We start from the raw sequence: 20,701 nt of genomic DNA on the forward strand, positions 1-20,701 counted from the left end.
GAAAGAAAAGGGGCCAGGCACAGTGGCTTGCTCACACCTGTAATGCCAGCACTTTGGGAGGCCAAGGTGGGAGAAACGCCTGAGCCTAGGAGTTTGAGACCAGCCTAGGCAACATAGTGAGACCTTGTCTTTACAAAAAATTAAAAAAAAAAAAATTGCCTGGTGTGGTTGTGTGCATCTGTAGTCCCAGCTACTTGAGAGGCTGAGGTGGGAAGATCACTGACACCTGGGAGGTTGAGGCTGCAGTGAGTGGTAATCACTCCCCTGTACTCCAACCTGGACATCAGAGCAAGACCCTGTCTCCAAAACACAAAAAAACAAAAAAAAAAAAAAAGGGAGAAAAGCAGCCCAAAAATGGGAGAAAAACTTGCAAATCATACATCTGGTAAAGATATTACTTATGCCAGAGCAATCAGGCAAGAAAAAGAAATAAAGGATGTTCAGTTACGAAAGGAGGAAGTCAAATTTTCTCTATTTGCAGATGACATGATTGTATATTTAGAAGACCCCACTGTTTCAGCTCAAAATCTCCTAAAACTGATAAGCAACTTCAGCAAAGTCTCAGGATACAAAATCAATGTGCAAAAATCACAAGCATTCTTATACACCAATAACAGACTTAAAGAGAGCCAAATCAAGAACGAACTGCCATTCACAATTGCTACAAAGAGAATAAAATACCTAGGAATACAACTAACAAAGAACGTAAAGGACCTCTTCAAGGAGACCTACAAACCACTGCTCAATGAAATAAGAGAGGTCACAAACAGATGGAGAAACATTCCATGCTCATGGTTAGGAGGAATCAATATTGTGAAAATGGCCATACTACCCAAAGTAATTTACAGATTCAATGCTATCCCCATCAAGCTACCAATGACCTTCTTCACAGAACTGGAAAAAACCACCTTAAACTTCATATGGAACCAAAAGAGAGCCCACATAGCCAAGTCAATTCTAAGCAAAAAGAACAAAGCGGGAGGCGTCACACTACCTGACTTCAAAGTATACTACAAGGCTACAGTAATCAAAACAGCATGGTATTGGTACCAAAACCACAGGAGAAGTAATGGCACTTAAAGTTGGAAATGGAGATTATAGCCTGTAGTCAGAAAAAGGAAAAAAACCATTGATGACTGCCTGCTTGGTGACACAAGCTGCTTTTATTAATACTTACTTTATTTAATTATTGGAACTACTTTTTGACATAGTTGAATAGCCCACTTTAAGAGAGTGCTGTTATCTACAGATAAGGTAAGAACGGTAGATGAAGTAAGACCGGTGAGGAAGATGATGAACTCTGTTTTGAGTATCTTCAGGAACTTGTGGGGTTATCTGCGGAGTGATCCAGGAGCTACTTTAGTTCAGGAGGGAGATCTGGGCTTAAAATTTTAAGGTGCTTAAATTCCCAAGGTTATTGGATTTGGAGAACACACCAAAATCTGTTTACTTACAAATACAGCAGTTTACTTAAAAGATGCTGGCTAAAGGGAGCAATAGTTGAATGGGTGATTCAAGTCAGACTTCTGACATTTTCTGTCAGCATTTGCAAATCTATAGAGACAAAAAGTAGATTAATGGTTGTGTAAGACTGAGGTGGGGAGATGGGTAGAATGGGAAGTGACTGCTAAAGGATAAAAGGTTTCTTTATGTAGGGATGAAAATATAGGCCAGGCACGGTGGCTCACGCCTGGTAACCCAGCACTTTCGGAGGCATAGGTGGGAGGATCACTTGAGCCCAGGAGTTTGATGCCAGCCTGGGTAATATAGTGAGACTCTATCTCAAAAAAGAAAATATGATAAAGTTGACTTGTGTTAATAGTCATATAACTCAGTGAAATATACTATAAACCATTGAATTGTATGCTTTAAATAGGTGAACTGTTAAGTGAATTATGTCTCAGAGCTGTTATGACAGAAAAGGTAATGGTTCCACTTTGTACTGATTAATCATTGTAAGGCTGGTTGCCTCGGCTCGGCCAGACACACCCACCTCTGCACTCAGCACCTGACTCTGCACCCGGCACCAAGCTCTGCACTTGGCACCTAGCTCTGCCACATGGCTCCCGTGGAAGACTCTGGCTGAAGCAACCCTGGCCGGCTCTCGCACCAGAAAACCCGCCCAATAACCCGCCAACCAATAGCGGCCTGCCCCGTCCCAATCCTGCTCCCCTGGAACCAATCAGAGCACCCAGCTGTTGCTCATTACCCATAGCCACAAAAACGCCACACCCCAGGAAGTCAGCGCGACTTCTCTGGCCCCTTTCTCCAGACCATAGAACCTCTCCTGGGAGCTAAATAAATTGGCATTTAGTTTTCTTATACTGGCCTCAGTTTCCTCATTTTAAACTCGGCAATAACCTTTACAATCATAACCTAGAGTATATGCAAGTGAGCAAAATAATATATAGTGCTGCTTTAAATGCAAGATACAAATATTTTTCTATATTTAAAGATTAACTAGATTTTTTCTTATATATATTCTATTTATAACATTGAAAAGTTACATATTACGCACAATTCAGAATTCATCAGGAAACAAATCTGGATTATCCAGAGTTACTAATATGTAATTGATAATTGGAGCCAGGAGATATGTATAACCTAGAAAGGGTTTGTAGATGAATAGGCCTATGGGTTGTAGACAGAACCCAGGGAAGAGCCACATGGATGGATGAAGGAGGAAGACCAAAGAGGAGGAAAACCAGGAATATGGTATTATGGAAGTCAAGGAGATGAGACTGAAGTGTTCTCCTGCAGTGATACCATATATTAAGGATTGTGTTCCATGAATAGAAGGTTGCTGATAATGTTGGCAAGAGCCGTGTCAATGGAGTTTTGCATAGAGTGGACTAAATAAGTGGAAGTGAAGACAGTGTAGACCACTTTTTCAAAAATGTTGGCAAAAGAGGACAGTAACTAGTTAGATGAAAATTAGGTTGAGAAAGGGCCTTTTTTTTTTTTTTTAAACAAAAGACATGGGTATGCTTGTGATATGGGAAATAGAATACTGAAAGATGGGACAGTGGAGATGGATAATTGATGAAGCAAGGGGACAGTTGATGAGAGGATATTAGATTCATTGCATAGCCAGCCACCTCTTGCACTGTTCTTGTGATAGGATGAAAGGAGACAGGGATGTTGGGATTGGGGAGGAGATTTGGATGTGCTTAGGAAGTTGAGGGAGTTGCTACTACAGGTGTCTGATAGTTTCTCTTTTCTCAATAAATATGAGGCCTGGTCTTTTGCTGAGAGGAAGGAAGATTTGGAAGGGGGCTTGAGCAGCAGCTTTTTGTGCAAAATCTAACTAGCAAAGCCTGGAAAGATTTCAAGACAGTAAGCATTGAGAGCTTAATTGAGGTTAGAGACATAGAATTTGTAATACCTGTAATGGAGGTTGAGTAATTTATTTTTTCTCTTGCAACACTTAGCAACTTGGCTTTTGGAGTGAGAATTGAAGCAACGCAGGGTTAACTTTTCACCAGGGCAACAGGATAGGAGTACGAGAGTTAGAGTTGATCAAGTATGAGGACCATATAAGAAGGAAACAAAATCAGGAGAAGTAGATAGATTGGGAGTAAATCAGGGAGTTAAGGGATTCAAGTAATCTTTATGGATCTAGGTCAGTCTGTTGAATGGCTAATTAATGGGAAATTGTTCAGTGCCTTAAATTGAATCTAGGAAGAGTTATTAAGAGTTTTGCTGCTAGAGAGAGGGGATCCCCAAATTAGAGAACAGTGTACAACAGTGGAAAGGGTTGCCACAAAAACTTGAGTGATGGTGAAACTAAAAGTTAGAAAAAAAGAAGAGCATCACTTCGCACCTGGCCAGCCTCTTAAACTGGTCTGTTTGAAGGATTGTTGAAGACGCCAGAAATATCGTCAGGACTTGGTTTGGAAAGGAAAACTGAACTGTGCCACTCACAAAGTCTTCAGTGAATGTAAGAGTGGTGGTGACAGAAATGAGAGTGAACACAAGGTGTTATGGTTAGATGGTGTAAGCCCCTTCCGCAACTGGGTAGGAGTGGTGTAGAGAGATGAGATATTGACCCTGACACGTGAAATATGGGAATATGAATAGTGTCCATTTATGATCAAGATAACTAATACTGATTGGGGGCTTTCTGTGTGGCAGGCGCTGCCTGGTTATGAACAGTTAACATGACTGATTCATTTGTCTCCGTAACCCTATGACCTATTATTATCTTTATTTTATGGATAGAGAAACTGAAGTGGAGAGGTCATTAACAGTCCCAAAATATCATAAAGTTTGCTTGTGGGGGAGCCAGGATTAAAACCTAGACTAACTCCCTCCAAGCAGATGTTTCTAACCACTTTGTTGTGCCACAGTGGGATAGTGTATACTTAGATAATTTGTCCAGTATATATGTATTCTGTGAGTGTTGAATAATTGGCATTATTTGTAAGTACCTTTAGAGGAACACTGTTCAGTAAGATTTTGATGCTTTCTAATTTGATGGCAGTGGCATTATTATATATTTTATGTAAGTATTAATGTGGAGCAGTGCTTTTTAAGAGTGTGGTTCCTGGACCAGCATAATCAACATCATTATTATCTGTGATCTTGTTAGAAACAAATTTTGTCTTGCGTAAGACTTGTTGCTTGAGAAATTTTAAGCCAGGTTATTCTGGTATAGGCTAAAGTTTGAGAACTAATCCAGAGCAGAGTGTAGTACGGAAAGATGCATGAGAGTTTGAATTAGACACTGGAATGGTATTGTGATTGCCAGTGTTTTTTGGATTTGATCTGTACGTTTAAAATCTGATGAGGATATTGGCATTAGTTTATACTTTGCATGGCTGTAGTTTGGTGTGATGCTACTCAGCACAAGTGAGATGGGAGCCAAAATGTCAGTGGATCACACTGTTGACAACACTGGTTGCATGGTGGTGTATCAGTAGTGTTATTTTCTCTTTGAAACATTTAAACATATGTAATATTTGATATGTAAAAATAAGAAACATAGATAAGTTTTAAAGTAGTGATAAAACAAATACTCATGAATCTGATACCCAGTTGAACTAGAATATACCCAGTACCTTGAAAAGCTGCCTGTGTTTTCCTCTTGGATCCCATCCCCACCTTTATCCCAGAAGTAGCAATCTACTGCCACAAATTTGTACAAATCATTACCTTGCTTTTCTAGATTTGCCATATTTGTTTGTGTCTAGAAATATTATATGTATTGGTAATTTTGCCTTTTTGTTAAAAAAAAAAATGAAGGATTTTCTTTTTTTTAACTTTGTTGATCCAACTTTTTTTTTTGAGACAGAGTTTCGCTCGTTACCCAGGCTGGAGTGCAATGGCACAATCTCGGCTCACAGCAACCTCCGCCTCCTGGGTTCAGGCAATTCTCCTGCCTCAGCCTCCTCAGTAGCTGGGATTACAGGCACGCGCCACCATGCCCAGCTAATTTTTTGTAGTTTTAGTAGAGACAGGGTTTCACCATGTTGACCAGGATGGTCTCAATCTCTTGACCTCGTGATCCACCCGCCTCGGCCTCCCAAAGTGCTGGAATTATAGGCGTGAGCCACCGCGCCCGGCCGATCCAACATTTTATTTCTGGATTCATTCATTTAGCTGTAGTTCATCCTTATTGCTGAGAAATAATTGTTTCATTTCACAAATTGTTTATTCCCCTTTTACTGAACATTTGGGTTACTGTCAATATTTCTATTTTTATTTTTTGCTGTTACAAACCAATGATGCCAAGAAGCCACCTTTATATGTCTCATGGCACATACATGCAAGAGTTTCATAGGGCTTATACATTGGAGTGGAATTGTGATTTCTTCAGGTATTTTTCAATGTTAATGAGACTTCAAATTGTTTCCCAAATATGGTTGTACCAACTGACAGTTCACCAGTTGTTCTACATCTTCGTGAACACTTCTTGACGTTATACTTACTAATTTTTGGCAATCTAGTAAGTGTAGGATGGTAGGTACACTTATTGTGGTCTTGATTTTCATTTTTCTGATGAGTGAGGTTGACCACATTTTCATGCTGGCCATTATTGTTTTATGTTCTAAGAAATGCCTGTTCTTGTCTTTCTGCATATTCTTCTATTGCCTTTTTCTTATTTGATGTTTAGAAATGGGGTTTTACCATGTTATCCAGGCTGGTCTCGAACTCCTGACCTCAAGTAATCTGCCTGCCTTGGCCTCCCGAAGTGCTGGGGTTACAGGCGTGATCCACTGTGTCTGGCTGATTCAGTGACTTTTTCAGTACACAAAAATAGTTTATATATTTCAGATAGTCATTATTTACTATTTGTGCTTCAAATATCCTTCCATTTTGGCTTGTCTTTTCACTTTCTGTGTGGAATCTTAAGAAACAGAGCTTCTTAATTTTAATGGATTTTGTTTTTTGGCGTTTTTTATGTCTTGCTTAAGAAATCTTTCTCCATGCAGGGACTATAAACATATTTTCCTTTAAAAACTTAAAGTGATGTCACAAGTCTTCAGTCCATCTGGAGTTGGTTTTTTAATGATGCTATAGACGTCCAGTTTCATTTTTTTCCCTCTCTCGTGTATGATTAGTTGGTCCCACACTATTTACTGAGTGGTCTTTTTCCCAGTGTTTAGCAGTGCCATTTCTGTCATACCAAGTTTTCACATATGTTTGGGTTTATTTGGGGGTTCTCTTCTATTCATGAATTTATTTTCTACTTTGTTTATATTTCTTATGTATTCTTAAAAGTTAGGTATTTAAAAATTACAGCTAAATGTAATTAACAGTAGTACTTTGCCATTAAATATCCAGTCAGTGTTTACATTCCTCTAGTTGTCTTCTGTAGGTTACACATGCATGCACATGTTTTGAAACAATGAAACAGATATTTATGGATCTAATACCCAACAACATGGGTGCTTGCGCCTGTGTGTGTGTATGTGTGTGTGTGTGTGTGTGTGTGTGTGTATCAGTAACCAAATAAAGTCCATTTATTGTGATTCATTGATATGTCTCTTAAATCTCTTTTAAATCTGTGGAGTCACTCTTAGTTTCCTAAACTGCCTTCCCTTCCCTTCTTTTTGCCTTGTTGCTGTTTGTTGTTAGAAAAATGGGGTTGTTTAACCTGGATTTTGCTTATTGTGATGCCATGGTGTTGAGTATGTCCCTCTGATTCCTATATTTTCTGTAAATTGGTTGTTAGAAAACTTGATCTATTTATTCGTTTGCCAAGACTGATTTGTAGGTGGTAGCATATACTTAAGTTTCATTGAGATGTAATTCACATAGTATAAATTTCACCCATTAGTACAATTATCACTACAATCAATTTTAGAATATTTTTATCATTACAGAAACAAACTTTATACCCTTTAGCAGTCACCCTCTATTTTCCTCTTCTCTTCATACCTGCTCCTTCCCCCTAGACAGAAGCAAAGTTCTGTCTCTAGAATTGCCTGTTCTGGGACATTATGGAGAAGCACTCATATAAATATAATATGTGGCCTTTTGTGACTGGCTTTTTATTTATTTATTTTTTTACTTAGCATGTTTCCATGGTTCTTGCATGTTATTAGTGTGTATCAGGACCTCATTCCTTTTGTTGCTGAATGATATTTCACTGTATGGTTATACCACATTGTGTTTAGTCATTTATCAGTTACATTTGGGTAGTTTTCACCTTTTGGCTATTGTGAATAGTATTGCTGTGAATATTCCTGTATAAGTTTTTGTACAACATACGTTTTCATATCTCTTGAATTATACCTAGGAGTAGAATTGCTAGATCATATAGTAACTTGGTGTCTAACTTTTGCAGAATTACTAGATTTTTCCAAAGTTACTACGCCATTTGGCAATCCCACCAGCAGTATGAGGGCTCTGATTTCTTCATATCCTCCTAATACTTACATTTTTTATTTTAGCCATCCTAATAGGTGTCTCATTGTGGTTTTGATTTGCATTTTTCTGATGGCTGTGATATTGAGCATGTTTTCATGTGTTTATTGGTCATTTGTCTGTCTTCTTGGGAGAACTGTCCATTTAGATCCTTTGTCCATTTTTTAAATTGTATTGTCTTTTTATTGAGTTGTAACGGTTCATCATATATTCTGGTTACAACTTACCAGACATATGATATGCAAATATTTTCTCCCATTCTATGGATTTTCGTTTTTGCTTTTGTGGGTATTATATATGTACTTCTATCATGAGAACTTAAGGTCAGGTTATCTCTTTTTGTGATGTTAGCACCCATTGATTATGATTGCGTAGATCCATTAATTTATTCATAGTTGTGATATTCAAATTCTGTCATTCCTTCTCTGTCAGAATTCGGAGTCTGAAGCTAATGGTTATTTTAGTACATTGCATATATCATTTCACTGCCTTGTGGCTTTCATTTCTTTTCAGCAGTTAGCTTTGAAATAAGGATACCCAGTGAGTGGCAATCTTTAGGGTATCAGGACAATGTCCTTTTTGACCTAGAGCTATAGTTTTCTAGCTGTATCACTAGTTGAGAGGGCAATTTTATATTCCTGTGCTGACTTAGAAGCCAAATGAATCCCAGAAATTGTTGTCTCTTACCTTCCTTTTCCCAAATAAAATTTATATACTGACTTCAGTTAGTATGCTCAGGAAAATAGTAGCCCAGAGAACAAGTATATAAATAACTGTATTGCAGAGTATTGTTTTTTTTTTTTCTCTTTTACAGGTTTTTTTCAGTTATAGTTTATATGCCATACAATTCACTCATTGTTAGCATACAGTCTGATTTTTAGTATTACAAATTTATACAGTTGTGTAACTATCACTGCAGTCCAGTGTTAGAGCATTTCCATCACCCCACAGAGTTCTTTCCTATCCTTTTCTGAAATTACTGATTTATTATTGCTATAGAGATTCTTAATCTGAAACTTCTTAAACTAAGAAGTTCCTTATGGCCCAAGAACCACCTGACCACCTAAAATTGTATGCCAACAATATGCTCTTTTTTTTTTTTTTTTTTTTTTTTTTTAAAGAGATGAGGGCTTGTTATGTTGCCAAGGCTGGATTCAAACTCCTGGGATCAGGCCAGGCGCAGTGAAATTGCAGCACTTTAGGAGGCAGATCACCTGAGATCAGGAGTTTAGGACCAGCCTGGCCAACATGGTGAAACCCTATCTCTACAAAATTACAAAAACTAGCCAGGGATGGTCGTGTGTGCCTGTAGTTACAGCTACTCAGGAGGCTGAGGCAGGAGAATTGCTTGATCTCAGGAGGTGGAGGTTGCAGTGAGCTGAGATCTTCCTGCTGCACTCTAGCCTGGGCGACAGAGTGAGATTCTGTCCTTCCCTCCCCCACCCCCCCCCAAAAAAAAAACCAGACTAAAAAACTGTGTCTTTTTTTTTTTTTCTTTTTTTTTTGAGATAGGGTCTCGTTCTGTCATCCAGGCTAGAGTGCAGTGGTGTGATCACAGCTTACTACAACCTCAACCTCCTGAGCTCAAGCAATCCTTCCATCTCAGCCTCCTGAGTAGCTGAGACTCCAGGTGCATGCCACCACCTCACCCAGCTATTTTTTTAATCTCTTTGTAGAAATGTCTCATTATGTTGCCCAGCCTGTTCTTGAACTTCTGGGCGGAAGCAGTCCTCCCACCTCAGCCTTCCAAAGTGCTGGGATTGCTGGTGCCTACCACCACACCCAGCTAATTTTTTGTATTTTTAGTAGAAATGGGGTTTTGCCAAGTTGGCCAGACTGGTCTCAAACTTTTGACCTCAGGTGATCTGCCTGCCTCAGCCTTCCAAAGTGCTGGGATTACAGGTGAGAGCCACCACGCCTGGCCAGTTTTTAGTCTGTTGCATTTTGAAGATAATCTGGTTTTCTCTGGCTCCTAAGTGTTTTCCCCTTGGGAAGAGAAATCTTTTTATTTCCCCACTTGGAATTTGCTGGGTGTCTTGAATCTGTGGTTTATTGTTTTTTATCAGTTCTGGAAAATTGTTAGCTGTTATCTCTTCAACAGTTGCTTCTGCGCAGAGGAACCCAAAGAAACACTGTTTTGTATTTTTTATTGTATCCTCTATGTTTCTTACCCTCTATTCTATATTTTTGATATTTGTTCCTCTTGTATTTCATAATTGACAGTTTCTTCTGACCTGTCTTAAAGTTTACAGAATCTCTTAAACTACTTTAAATTTGCTGTAAAACCCATCTGTTGAGTTCCTAATCTTGGTTATATGTCTATAATTAATAATTATTTTTTCATATCTCAAAGTTCTGTTTGGTTCTTTTTTTTCATTTTTCAGATCTGGTCATTTCTGATAATTTCTTCTGGCTTGCTGATATATTTTAGTTCCATTTTTTTGTTGTTGTTCTTGAAATACTTGCTGTAGTTGTTTTATGTTGTATAACCTAAGTGTTCATTTAGGTTTAACTCTTCAGCCTTGCATCAGGGCTCAGGACTTAATTTCTGTTCCTTGTGTGAAATAGGCAGCTACCCTCATAGTTTCCATTTCACTTATTTACCTTTTATGACTTCCCCCTCAGGTTCAACTTGACTGACGTCTCCTCCTCTTTACTACTTATATGACATCAACAATGCATTACAAAAGTATTTTTTCTGTTAATAGCCAGGATCCAGCTATATAAAACAGGTGACCTCCCAAAGCATGAGGTCTTTCAGAAGACTGTTTTTGTCCTACTTTTTTTGTTATTAAGAATATGTATGTTATTTAAAATATAGGAATTCTTTTTAAAAACACAATACCATTATCACACTTGCTAATGTGATTGTGGGGAGAAAGGGCAGCAGTGCTGGTGCGAGTCCCGGAATCCAAAGACCATAGAACCTTGATTCCTGACAGCAAGAATTACTCTTTCTTCCTCTTTTTGTTCCATCTGGGTCCCCAGCTTGTTGGATGCTGCCCACTCACATTGAGAGTGAATCTTCCCCAATCAGTTTACTAACTCAAATGCCAATCTCTTTGGGAAACACCTTCACAGGCACCTGGGGCAGCCCAGTCGTTCTAATCAAATGCATAATAACCTGGGTTTTCCTTTCAGCAGAAGAGGAACAAGCTCAGTGCCTTCTGAACTACTGAAAATAATTAATGCTTTTACCAGCTGTCTGGATATCCCTTAATCCAGTCAGGCTTACACCTGGGATCAACCATCACAAGGTCCATTCATTGCGATTGATTGATTGATAGGAGTTCAAAGTCTTTTTAATCTATGGTCTTTTAATCTCATTTTGTTTTTTTCTATGCATTTTATTGTTGGAGAAACTAGGTTCATAGAAGTTCTGGTAATCTGAGTTTTACTTTTCTTTTTGAGATGGGATGTCACTCCATCACCCATGCTGGAGAGCAGTGGCATGATCTTGGCTCATTGCAACCTTTGCCTCCTGGACTCAAGCAGTCCTCCCGCCTCAGCCTCCTGGGTAGCTGGAATCACAGGCTCGTACCACCATTCCTGGCTGAGTTGCTTTTTGTTTTGTTTTTGTTTCTTGTACTTTTGGTAGAGATCGGATTTCACCATATTGCCCAGGCTGGTCTTGAACTTCTGAGCTCAGGCAGTCTGATTGAATTGCTGGGATTACAGGTATGGGAAAAGTGCTGGGATTGCAGGCATGAGCCACTGTGCCTGACTGGATTTTACATTGTATCGTGTCACTTGACAAGTGTATTGGCCCTCTCTATTTCCTGTAAATTCAAAGTTGAATCTGGAGGCTTTATCAGATTCAGATTATTTGGGGTAAGAGGGGAACAAGACTGCATCGTATGTGATGGTTTTCTCTTTCATCAGGAAGGCACATAGTGTCTGGTTGTCTCTTTCTGTTACGTTGGCAACCACTGAGGAACATTGTCTAAGTCCGTTATTTACTAGGATTTGTAAAGTGGTAATAATCTAGCATTCCTTGTTTAACTAGACCAGGGTTCCCCAACCCTGGACCACTACCAGTCCGTGGCCCATCAGGAACCTAGGCTGCACAGTAGGAGGTAGGCAGCAGGCAAGCAAGTGAAGCTTCATCTGTATTTACAGCTGCTCCTCATTGCTTGCATTACCGCCTGAGCTCCCGCCTCCTTCAGATCAGCAGCTGCATTTGATTCTCAAAGGAGTGCAGACACTGCTGTGAACTGTGCATGCGAGTGGTCTAGGTTGCATGTTCCTTATGAGAATCTAATGCCTGATGGTCTGTCACCATCTCCCATCATCCCCAGATGGGACCGTCTAGTTACAGGAAAACAAGCTCAGGGCTCTCACTGATTCTGTATTATGGTGAGTTGTATAATATAATATGATAATGGAAATAAAATGCACAATAAATGTCATGCACTTGAATCATTCTGAAACCACCTCTTCTACTTCCTGGTCCATGGACAACTTGTCTTCTATGAAACCAATACCTGGTGCCAAAAAGTTTGGGAACCACTGAACTGGACTACATCTATTAAGAGAAACCTTCCCCTCATTTATTAATTGGTTAGATTACCCCATGATAAAATTTGTTTAGAAACGGCAAAATGAATGCTTGATTCTTTTACCTTATCAGTTTTCAAAATAATGAGGTAGTTCATTATCATCCTTCAATGATGACCATTTAGTTGTTTGGGTTATTTCCATTTCCTGGATTTATAGATTGAAATCTATGTGTGTTTGAATTCATTATCTTACTGATAATTGACAATAATTGTACCATCTTTGAACATTTGGAGCCTCTTCATGTTAGCTCCTGAGTAGTTTTTACAAGATTCTAATAATCTTTGACAATTATTAAGATATTGCAGGCTTATCGTGTACCTTTTCTGCCCATTCTGTCAGAATCAACCAATTCTCTCTGTTTGCTCTTGGTGGTATTTTTGAGAGTATTGTCTGTGCACTGATTTGGTCATTGCTTCTAGGCCTTGGAGATATACATCTCCAAGTAGACCTCTTATAGTAGATAGATCTAGGATTAAAACAAAATTGTGTGTGTGTATATATGTATTTATATGCATACTTATACATGCATACACACATATGATACATATATTGATATTCCAATTCAATTTCAGGACTATGGGGTTTTATTAAATGACTAAACAACTTCTGTCATACATCTCTCTTTTTCCCAGGCTGAACTTTCTGTTTTTTTTCTGACACCTGAAATGATAGAATTAGAATATGACAGTTTTACTCATTTGCTTTATTCGACATAGACACATAACAGTCTTAGAATAACAATATCAGCAGCACTGCACTCAGTAATAGGGTTACTGAGAACAGTTTAGAGTTTTCCTGGTAGTTCTCTTTAAGGTTGACCGGGGATGCAGGGTTAAATTGCTGTGTTGAAAAGTTACACGAGATAGCATGATTATGCTACCAACTGGATACACATTTAGGTTCATTTTTTATTTTTAGAGATTGCTTTTCTTGTTAAGTTTCATTTTGTCATATACATATGCAGTTTATTTTCATGGTTTTAAAGTCAAGTCCTAGTTTCCCTGTCATCACCTCTATATTTATGTGTAAAATAGTTATTGTATGTGATCTGTTTTATTTTTTTCTGTCAGTATACTTTTGGCCTTTAGGAATGTTTGTGGTTTTGATTTTTTTGTTTTCTTTAGTCCTCTCTTAGTTATTTTCTATTGATTCCCCATTATGTACATTAGTGAAATTAGTTCTGACCTTCTCTTCTCCCTCCCTCTCTGCATCTGATGTATATCCTTTAAACTTTTTATTAAAAATTGACCTTTATTTTGAGGTAATCGTAGATTCACATGTTTTTGTAAAATATAACACAGAGATATCCTGTTTATGCTTTCTCCAGTTTCCCTAATGGTAACATCTTGCAAGATGATAGTACAGTATTTATGCAGTTAAGATACAGAACATTTCTGTCACCACAAGGATCTCTCATGTTGCCCTTTTGTAGCCATACACACTCCTTTCCACCCCTACCCTTCCTCAACCCCTGGCAATCACTGATTTGTTTTCCATTTCTATAATCTTACTTCAAGAATCTTGTATAAATATAGAATCATTTTAGTATGTAACCTTTTGGGACTGGCGTTCTCTCAGCATAATTCCCTGGATGTTCATTCAAGTTGTTGCTTTATCAGTAGTTTGTTCCTTTTAATTGCTGTATGGTGCTCCATGGTATGGACGTACCACAGTTTAACCTGTGAAGATTGTTTCCAGGTTGTAGCTATTAAGAATTAAGCTACTGTAAACATTTGTGTACAGGTATGTGTGTGTATGTGTGTGTGTACATAAGTTTTTATTTATCTGATACAAATATCCAGCAATGCAGTTGCTGGGTCCTGTGGTGGTTACATGTGTACTTTAAGAAATGGCCAAAGGCTCTATCATTTTACATTCGCACAAGCAATATATGAAAACTCTCCATACTATAAGCATTTGATATTATCACAATTTTTAATTTTAGATGTGTAGTAAGATCTCATGGTTGTTTTAATTTGTATTTCCCTAATGGCTAATAGCATTGAACATCTCTTCATGTGCTTATTTGCCATCTGTGTATTCTCTTTCAAGAAATATTTTCTCATTTCTTTTGCCCATTTTCTAGTTCTATTGGTTGGTTGTTTAACTGTTGAGCTTTGAGAGTTTTTTTGGTTTTTATGTTTGTTTGGTTTTGTTTTATTCTAGATGCTAGTCCTTTCTTGGATATGTGGTTTACAATTTTCTTTTTTTTTTAGTCTCTAACTTCTCTTTTCATCTTCTTTACATGGGTGTTCACAGAGCAAAATAGTTTTTTATTTTGATGAGGTCTAGTTTACCAACTATTTCTGTTATGGATCATGCTTTTAGGGTCAAGTTTAAGCACGCTTTGCCTAGCCCCAGATCCCAAAGAATTATCTCCTATGGTTTTTCCTAAAAGTTTATAGTTTCACACTTATTTTGAATTAAAATTCTTTTTAAGGTGTGAGGCTTAAGTCAGGGTTAATATTTTTGTCTGTCATTATCTATCCGGTCCAGCACTGTTTGCTGAGAAGTCCATTGACGTCCTCCATTTAATTGCTTTTGCACCTTTGGATATATTTGTGTAGGTCTATTTTGGGTTCTCTGTTCTGTTTCATTGATCAATGTGTATATCCTTCCACCAATATCACACAATGTTTATTACTGTAGCTATGTAATATATCTTGAAATTTGCTAGATTGATTCCTTCTACTTTATTTTTCAGTTTCAGAATTGTTTTAATTATTCTACTTACTTTGCCTTTCCATGTAAATTTTAGAATAATCCTTTCTGTGTCTGCAAAATATATTGCCGGGATTTTGATAGAAATTTCATTAAACCTGTATCAGTATGAGGAGAATCAACATCTTTACCAAGTTGAGTCTACCAGTCTATGGACACAATATGCCCCTCCATTTTTCTCTTTTTGAAACTAGAAACAGGGTCTTGCTCTGTCACTGAGGCTGGAGTGCCCTGGTGCAATCATAGTTCACTGCAGCCTTCAACCCCTGGGCACAAGCAGTCCTCCTGCCTCAGCCTCCCAAGTAACTAGGACTATACACACTTGCTGCGATACCTGACTAATTTTTAAATTTTCTGTAGAAGTGGAGTCTCGCTGTGTTGTCCAGGTTGGCCTTGACCTCCAGCCAGCTTGGAGGGCTCAAGCAGTCCTCCCTCCTCGGCCTTCCAAAGTGTTGGGATTACTTGAGCCATCGCCCAGTATTGTTTGTTTGTTTTGAGGCAGGGTCTATCTCTGTCGCCCTGGCTGAAGTGCAGTGGCACAATCTCAACTTACTTCAACCTCCATCTCCCAAGCTCAAGAGATCCTCCCACCTCACCCTCCCCAATAGCTGGGACTACAGGTGCACACCACCATGCCCAGCTAAATTTTTTTGCACTTTTTGTAAAGATGAGGTTTCGCCATTTTGCCCAAGCTAGTCTCAAACTCCTGGGCTCAAGCAATCCATCTGCCTCGGCCTCCCGAAGTGCTGGGATTACAGGTGTGAGCCATCACACCCAGCCATTGTTGGTATTTTTAATTTCAGTGTCTGTGTGTTCATTGCTAGTATATAGAAATACAATTCATTTTTAGGTTGTATTCTGTGACCTTGTTGAACTCAATAGATCTGGAACATTTTTGGTGTATTCCGTGGAATTTTTAAATCACGTTTTCTGCAAATGAGAGATTGTTTTATTTCTTTCTTTTGTGTTTATATGCCTTTTACTTTATTTCCTCGCCTTATTTTACTGGCTAGAACTTACAGCACCATGTTGAATAATAGTGATGAGAACGGACACCATTTTCTTGTTCTCAATCTGGAAACAGATAGTATTCAGACTTTCACCACTAGAATGTTAACTCTACACTTTTTATTTTTCTGAGTGTTTTTCTTGTAAATGGATGTTAAATTTTGTCAAATCTTTTTCTGCATTGAGTAATATAATCATTGATTTGTCTTTGTTAGCCTATTAGTCTGGTTTATATTGATTTTCAAATACAGAACCAGCCTTGGATCCCTAGAATGAAGCTTGCTAGTGTATTGAATTCTAGTTGGTAACATTTTGATAAGGATTTTTGCATCTGTGGTCATTAGGAATATTGGCCTGCAGTTTTCTTCTTCTTCTTTTTTTTTTTTTTTTTTTTTTAGTACTGTCTTGTCTGGTTTTCTTATCAGGTAATTTTGTAATTGGCTTCATAAAGTGAATTGAGAAGTATATCCCATCTGCTTTTTGGAGAGATTGTATAGAATTGGTGTTAGTTCGTTAGACATTTCGAAGAATTCCCTAGTTAAACCATCCAGTCCTTGAAGGGAAGTTTTAAAATTACAAATATAATCATCTTAATACTTGGAGTTATTCATGTTAGGTATTTCATATTGAGTGAGGTGTGGTAGTTCTTGCTTTTTGAGTCATTGGTCTATTTCATCTAAATTGTCAAATTTATGTGGGTGGAGTTGTTTGTAGTATTCCTTTGTTCTTTTGATGTCTGCAAAATTTGTAGTGGTAGTACATTTTTCATTTCTAATATACGTTTTAATTCTTCAACTAAGACAGCGGAAGAGGTGATTTATTGTTTGGTTGTTACACTCGGCCACAAGTAAACACAGAAATGGTCCAGAATGGGCCGGGCGCGGTGGCTCAAGCCTGTAATCCCAGCACTTTGGGAGGCCGAGGCGGGTGGATCACGAGGTCAACAGATCGAGACCATCCTGGTCAACATGGTGAAACCCCGTCTCTACTAAAAATACAAAAAATTAGCTGGGCATGGTGGTGCGTGCCTGTAATCCCAACTACTGAGGAGGCTGAGGCAGGAGAATTGCCTGAACCCAGGAGGCGGAGGTTGCGGTGAGCCAAGATCACGCCATTGCACTCCAGCCTGGGTAACATGAGTGAAACTCTGTCTCAAAAAAAAAAAAAAAAAAGAAAGAAATGGTCCAGAATGTCACAGGACCAGGGCAAAGGACCAACATGGGCAGTTTTAGTTATGAGCAAGATGGGTCTCAGAGGTGATTGGCAATGAGATGGCGATGAGGTTCTCTATCCATTGAGACAAGCTCTAGATGGTAGCATGCAGTCCCACAACTGGTACCAGCATCCCCAGCGTCTGGTATTCCGTGTTTCTGCTCCTGTGGCCTCCATGGTGCAAGAAGCTAGCAGTTTACTTGGGCCTCTGCCTCTTCTTTCTTCTTTTGTGCTTCAGCCTGCTCATTTGCTTCTTCCTCCACTTGGCTCTCATGGCTCAGAGGTTTCCAAGAAAATGGCGCTAAGGCCGAGAGCTCATTTCTAATATTATAATTTCTGCATCTTCTCTCTCTCTCTCTCTTTTTTTTTTTTTTGGCCACTCTTGTGTTAATTTAACTGATTTTTTTTTTAGAGAATTCACTTTTTGTTTCATTAATTTTCTCTACATTTTTGTTTTCAATTTCATTGATTTCTGTTTATTAATTCCTTCTGCTTGTTTTGGGTTTGTTTTGCTTTTTATTTTGTAGTGTGTCGAAGTTGGGAGTTTTGATTATTGGTTTGAGACTTTCTCTCTTTCCTAATGTTTGCATTAGATGCTTTAAATTTCTCTCTCAGCACTGCTTTAACCTCTTTTTCTGCTTTCCTTTCCCTCAGCATCTGATGTGATGTAATTTCCTTTTCTTACCAGTTAATAGTTAATAAGGCAGTCAGTATACTTGCTTTGGTTTGGGTTTTTTTTTTTTTTTTCTTTTTTTGAGATGGAGTCTTTTTCTGTCCTCCAGGCTGGAGTGCAGTGTGTGATCCTGGTTCACTGCAGCCTCTGCCTCCCAGGTTCAAATGATTCTCTGCCTCAACCTCCCTAGTAGCTGGGATTACAGGTGTGCACCACCACACCTGGCTATTTTTTGTATTTTTAGTAGAGATGAGGCTTCACCATGTTGGCTAGGCTGGTCTCGATCTCCTGGCCTCAAGTGATCCACCCACCTTGGCCTCCCAGAATGCTGGGATTACAGACGTGAGCCACCGTACCTGGCCCACTTACTCTGTATTTCATATATATGTCTTGTCTTCCTCTTCAATTTTGTGTCTACATTGTCAGGGCATGTAGCAGTTATATACCATATTTTATCCCTTATAACAGCTGTCCCCAACCTTTTTGGCACCAGGGACCAGTTTTCATGGAAGACAATTTTTCCATGAATGGCAAGTGGGGGAAGATGGTTTTCGGATGAAACTGTTGCACCTCGGATCATCAGGCATTTGTTAGATTCTCATAAGGAGCACACAACCTAGATCCTTCATATGCTCATTTCACAACAAGATTTGTGTTCCTATGAGAATCTAATGCCAACCCTGATCTGACAGGAGACGGAGCTGAGGCCATAATCCTCACCTCCTGCTGTGCAGCCTGGTTCCTAACAGGACATGGACTGCTGCTACTGGTTCATGGCCCAAGGACTGGGGATCCCTACCTTATAAGGACTATTTAATCTTAGTTCTACAGGTAAATAAATTCAGTTCTCACGGTCACCTTACATCATTGTCTCTCCAGTTAGTTTGGTTGTGTGGTGACCATTTTCTATTAAATTCTTCAAGATGTGCTCATATAAGCAGTAGTTCTTGAGTTGTGTTTGTAACAGTTGGTCTGCCACTTGTATACTTTAAATTTAGTGGTTTTGACTGGATATAAAGTCCTTCATTCATATTTTCTTTCCTTGGTTACTTTACATCTGTTACTCCATTGTCTTCTAGCATAAAGTGTTGCTGTCAGAGTTGTTGATGACTTTGATTTTACCTTATAAATCACTAAATATTTTTTGCCTGGTGTCCGGATGCATTTTTCTTTTCTTTTTGGAAATCCATTAGTTTTACTTGTATATTTCTCAGTGTTGGTTTTTCTGGATAGACTCTCTAGGTACTTGGGTGCACTTTCAGTATTTCAGTTCAACTCTTCTAATTTCAGGAAGTTTTTATTGATTTATAGTTTTAGGTATTTGCTCTATTTCACTGGTTCGGTTTTCTTATTTGAGAACTCTTTATTATATAAATTTAAAATCTAAGTGCCTTTGTTGTCATTTTCCTTCTGTTAATTTTTACCTTCATTTCTGATTCCATTTTTTTTTCTTTCTATAGTCTACTTCTCTTAAGCATTATCTGTTGTGTATTGGCTCTTAAAATTTCTCTGGCTACGTTCCTTTCTGAAATATATTTTTCCTTTATTTCTAATTATTTTTTTATTTCTAGGACCTCATTTCTGAGTTTTTCTAGTTCTGATTGGTAATATTCTTTCACATTTTCTATCATTTTCTAGGATAGTTTTAATCAGTTTTGTTCGTATGTCTTTTCAACAGGCTTTCAATAGCAACACTGTTTCCTATTCTCGTTTCTTATAGCATGGGATTCAGCATCAGTCCTTTCCTGTCCATTTTTTGATAGATTTTCCTGAACTTTTAAGAATGAGAAGTGGGTCAGGGTAGCCTTTCTAGCTTCACCACTCAAGATCTTTTTCTTCTGTTGTTTGTTACAAGATGATTTTTTTTTTTTTTGAGGGGGTGGCATTGGCATCCTATTTTCTGAGATCTGGCTCTGTTCTTTTTAAGGAGTTGCCCAGGAAGAGGACTTAGTTCTTTGGTTTTGAATCTAGCGCCATCATACTTTACAATGTTGGTGTGTACAATAGATCACTTCCATTTGCAACTGTTCTCAGTTGCCTTTCCAGAGTCTCTAATCATTCATGATTTGGAATTCTCTTGTTCTCAGGTTCTTCTCTCACCCCATTATTTCTGCCCTTCCATTTTCTTCTGCATATATGCTGGCACTATAGGAGTCCTGTAGCTGGTGATTTAACCAGACCCTGCTTGTATTTGAGAATTTGTTGGAATACTTTGTCTCCCAACCTTGTAGGTTTTGTTTGTTTGCTTGTTTAGGGGACAGAGTCTCTGTCACTCAGGCTGGAGTGTAGTAGTGTGATCATGGCTCATTACAGCCTTGACCTCCTGGGCTCAAGCCATCTTCTTGTGTCAGCCTCCTGAGTAGCTGAGACCGCAGGTGTGCACTACTACACCTGGCTAAGTTTTTAATTTTTTTCGTAGAGACAGTGTCTCACTATGTTGTCCAGGCTGGTCTCAAGCTTCTGGGCTCAAGCATTCCTCCCACCTCAGTCTCCCAAATTTCTGGGTTTATAGACATGAGCCACTGTGCTGAGTCCTCTTGTAGATTTTGTTTGTGGAGTTTGAGTCTGGCTATTCTGATGACATTTTTTGTGTGGGACAGGGGATGCCAAGAGATGAAAAAATTCATTGACATGTTTTATTCAAGAGAAAGATGA

The 20,701-nt window shown here is 38.6% G+C and overlaps 1 protein-coding gene across 2 annotated transcripts in view; it reads left to right on the forward strand.

Moving 5' to 3' along the window:
• The window catches only part of KPNA3 (karyopherin subunit alpha 3), a 112,463-nt gene that overhangs the window by 24,798 nt on the left and 66,964 nt on the right, over positions 1-20,701 (forward strand). The window contains exon 1 of one of the 2 annotated variants that reach the window (XM_032294587.1): positions 10,711-11,129. The exons of the other annotated variant lie outside the window; for it this stretch is intronic. Coding sequence (XP_032150478.1) covers positions 11,061-11,129 — 69 coding nt within the window. The 5' untranslated portion in view covers positions 10,711-11,060. Of the gene's footprint in view, positions 1-10,710; positions 11,130-20,701 lie in introns of those variants that run through there. 2 annotated transcript variants of the gene reach the window in all.

This window comes from Sapajus apella, unplaced genomic scaffold (assembly GCF_009761245.1).
Source record: "Sapajus apella isolate SASKATOON/1434 unplaced genomic scaffold, GSC_monkey_1.0 scaffold32, whole genome shotgun sequence".
Classification (NCBI taxonomy): Eukaryota; Metazoa; Chordata; class Mammalia; order Primates; family Cebidae; genus Sapajus; species Sapajus apella.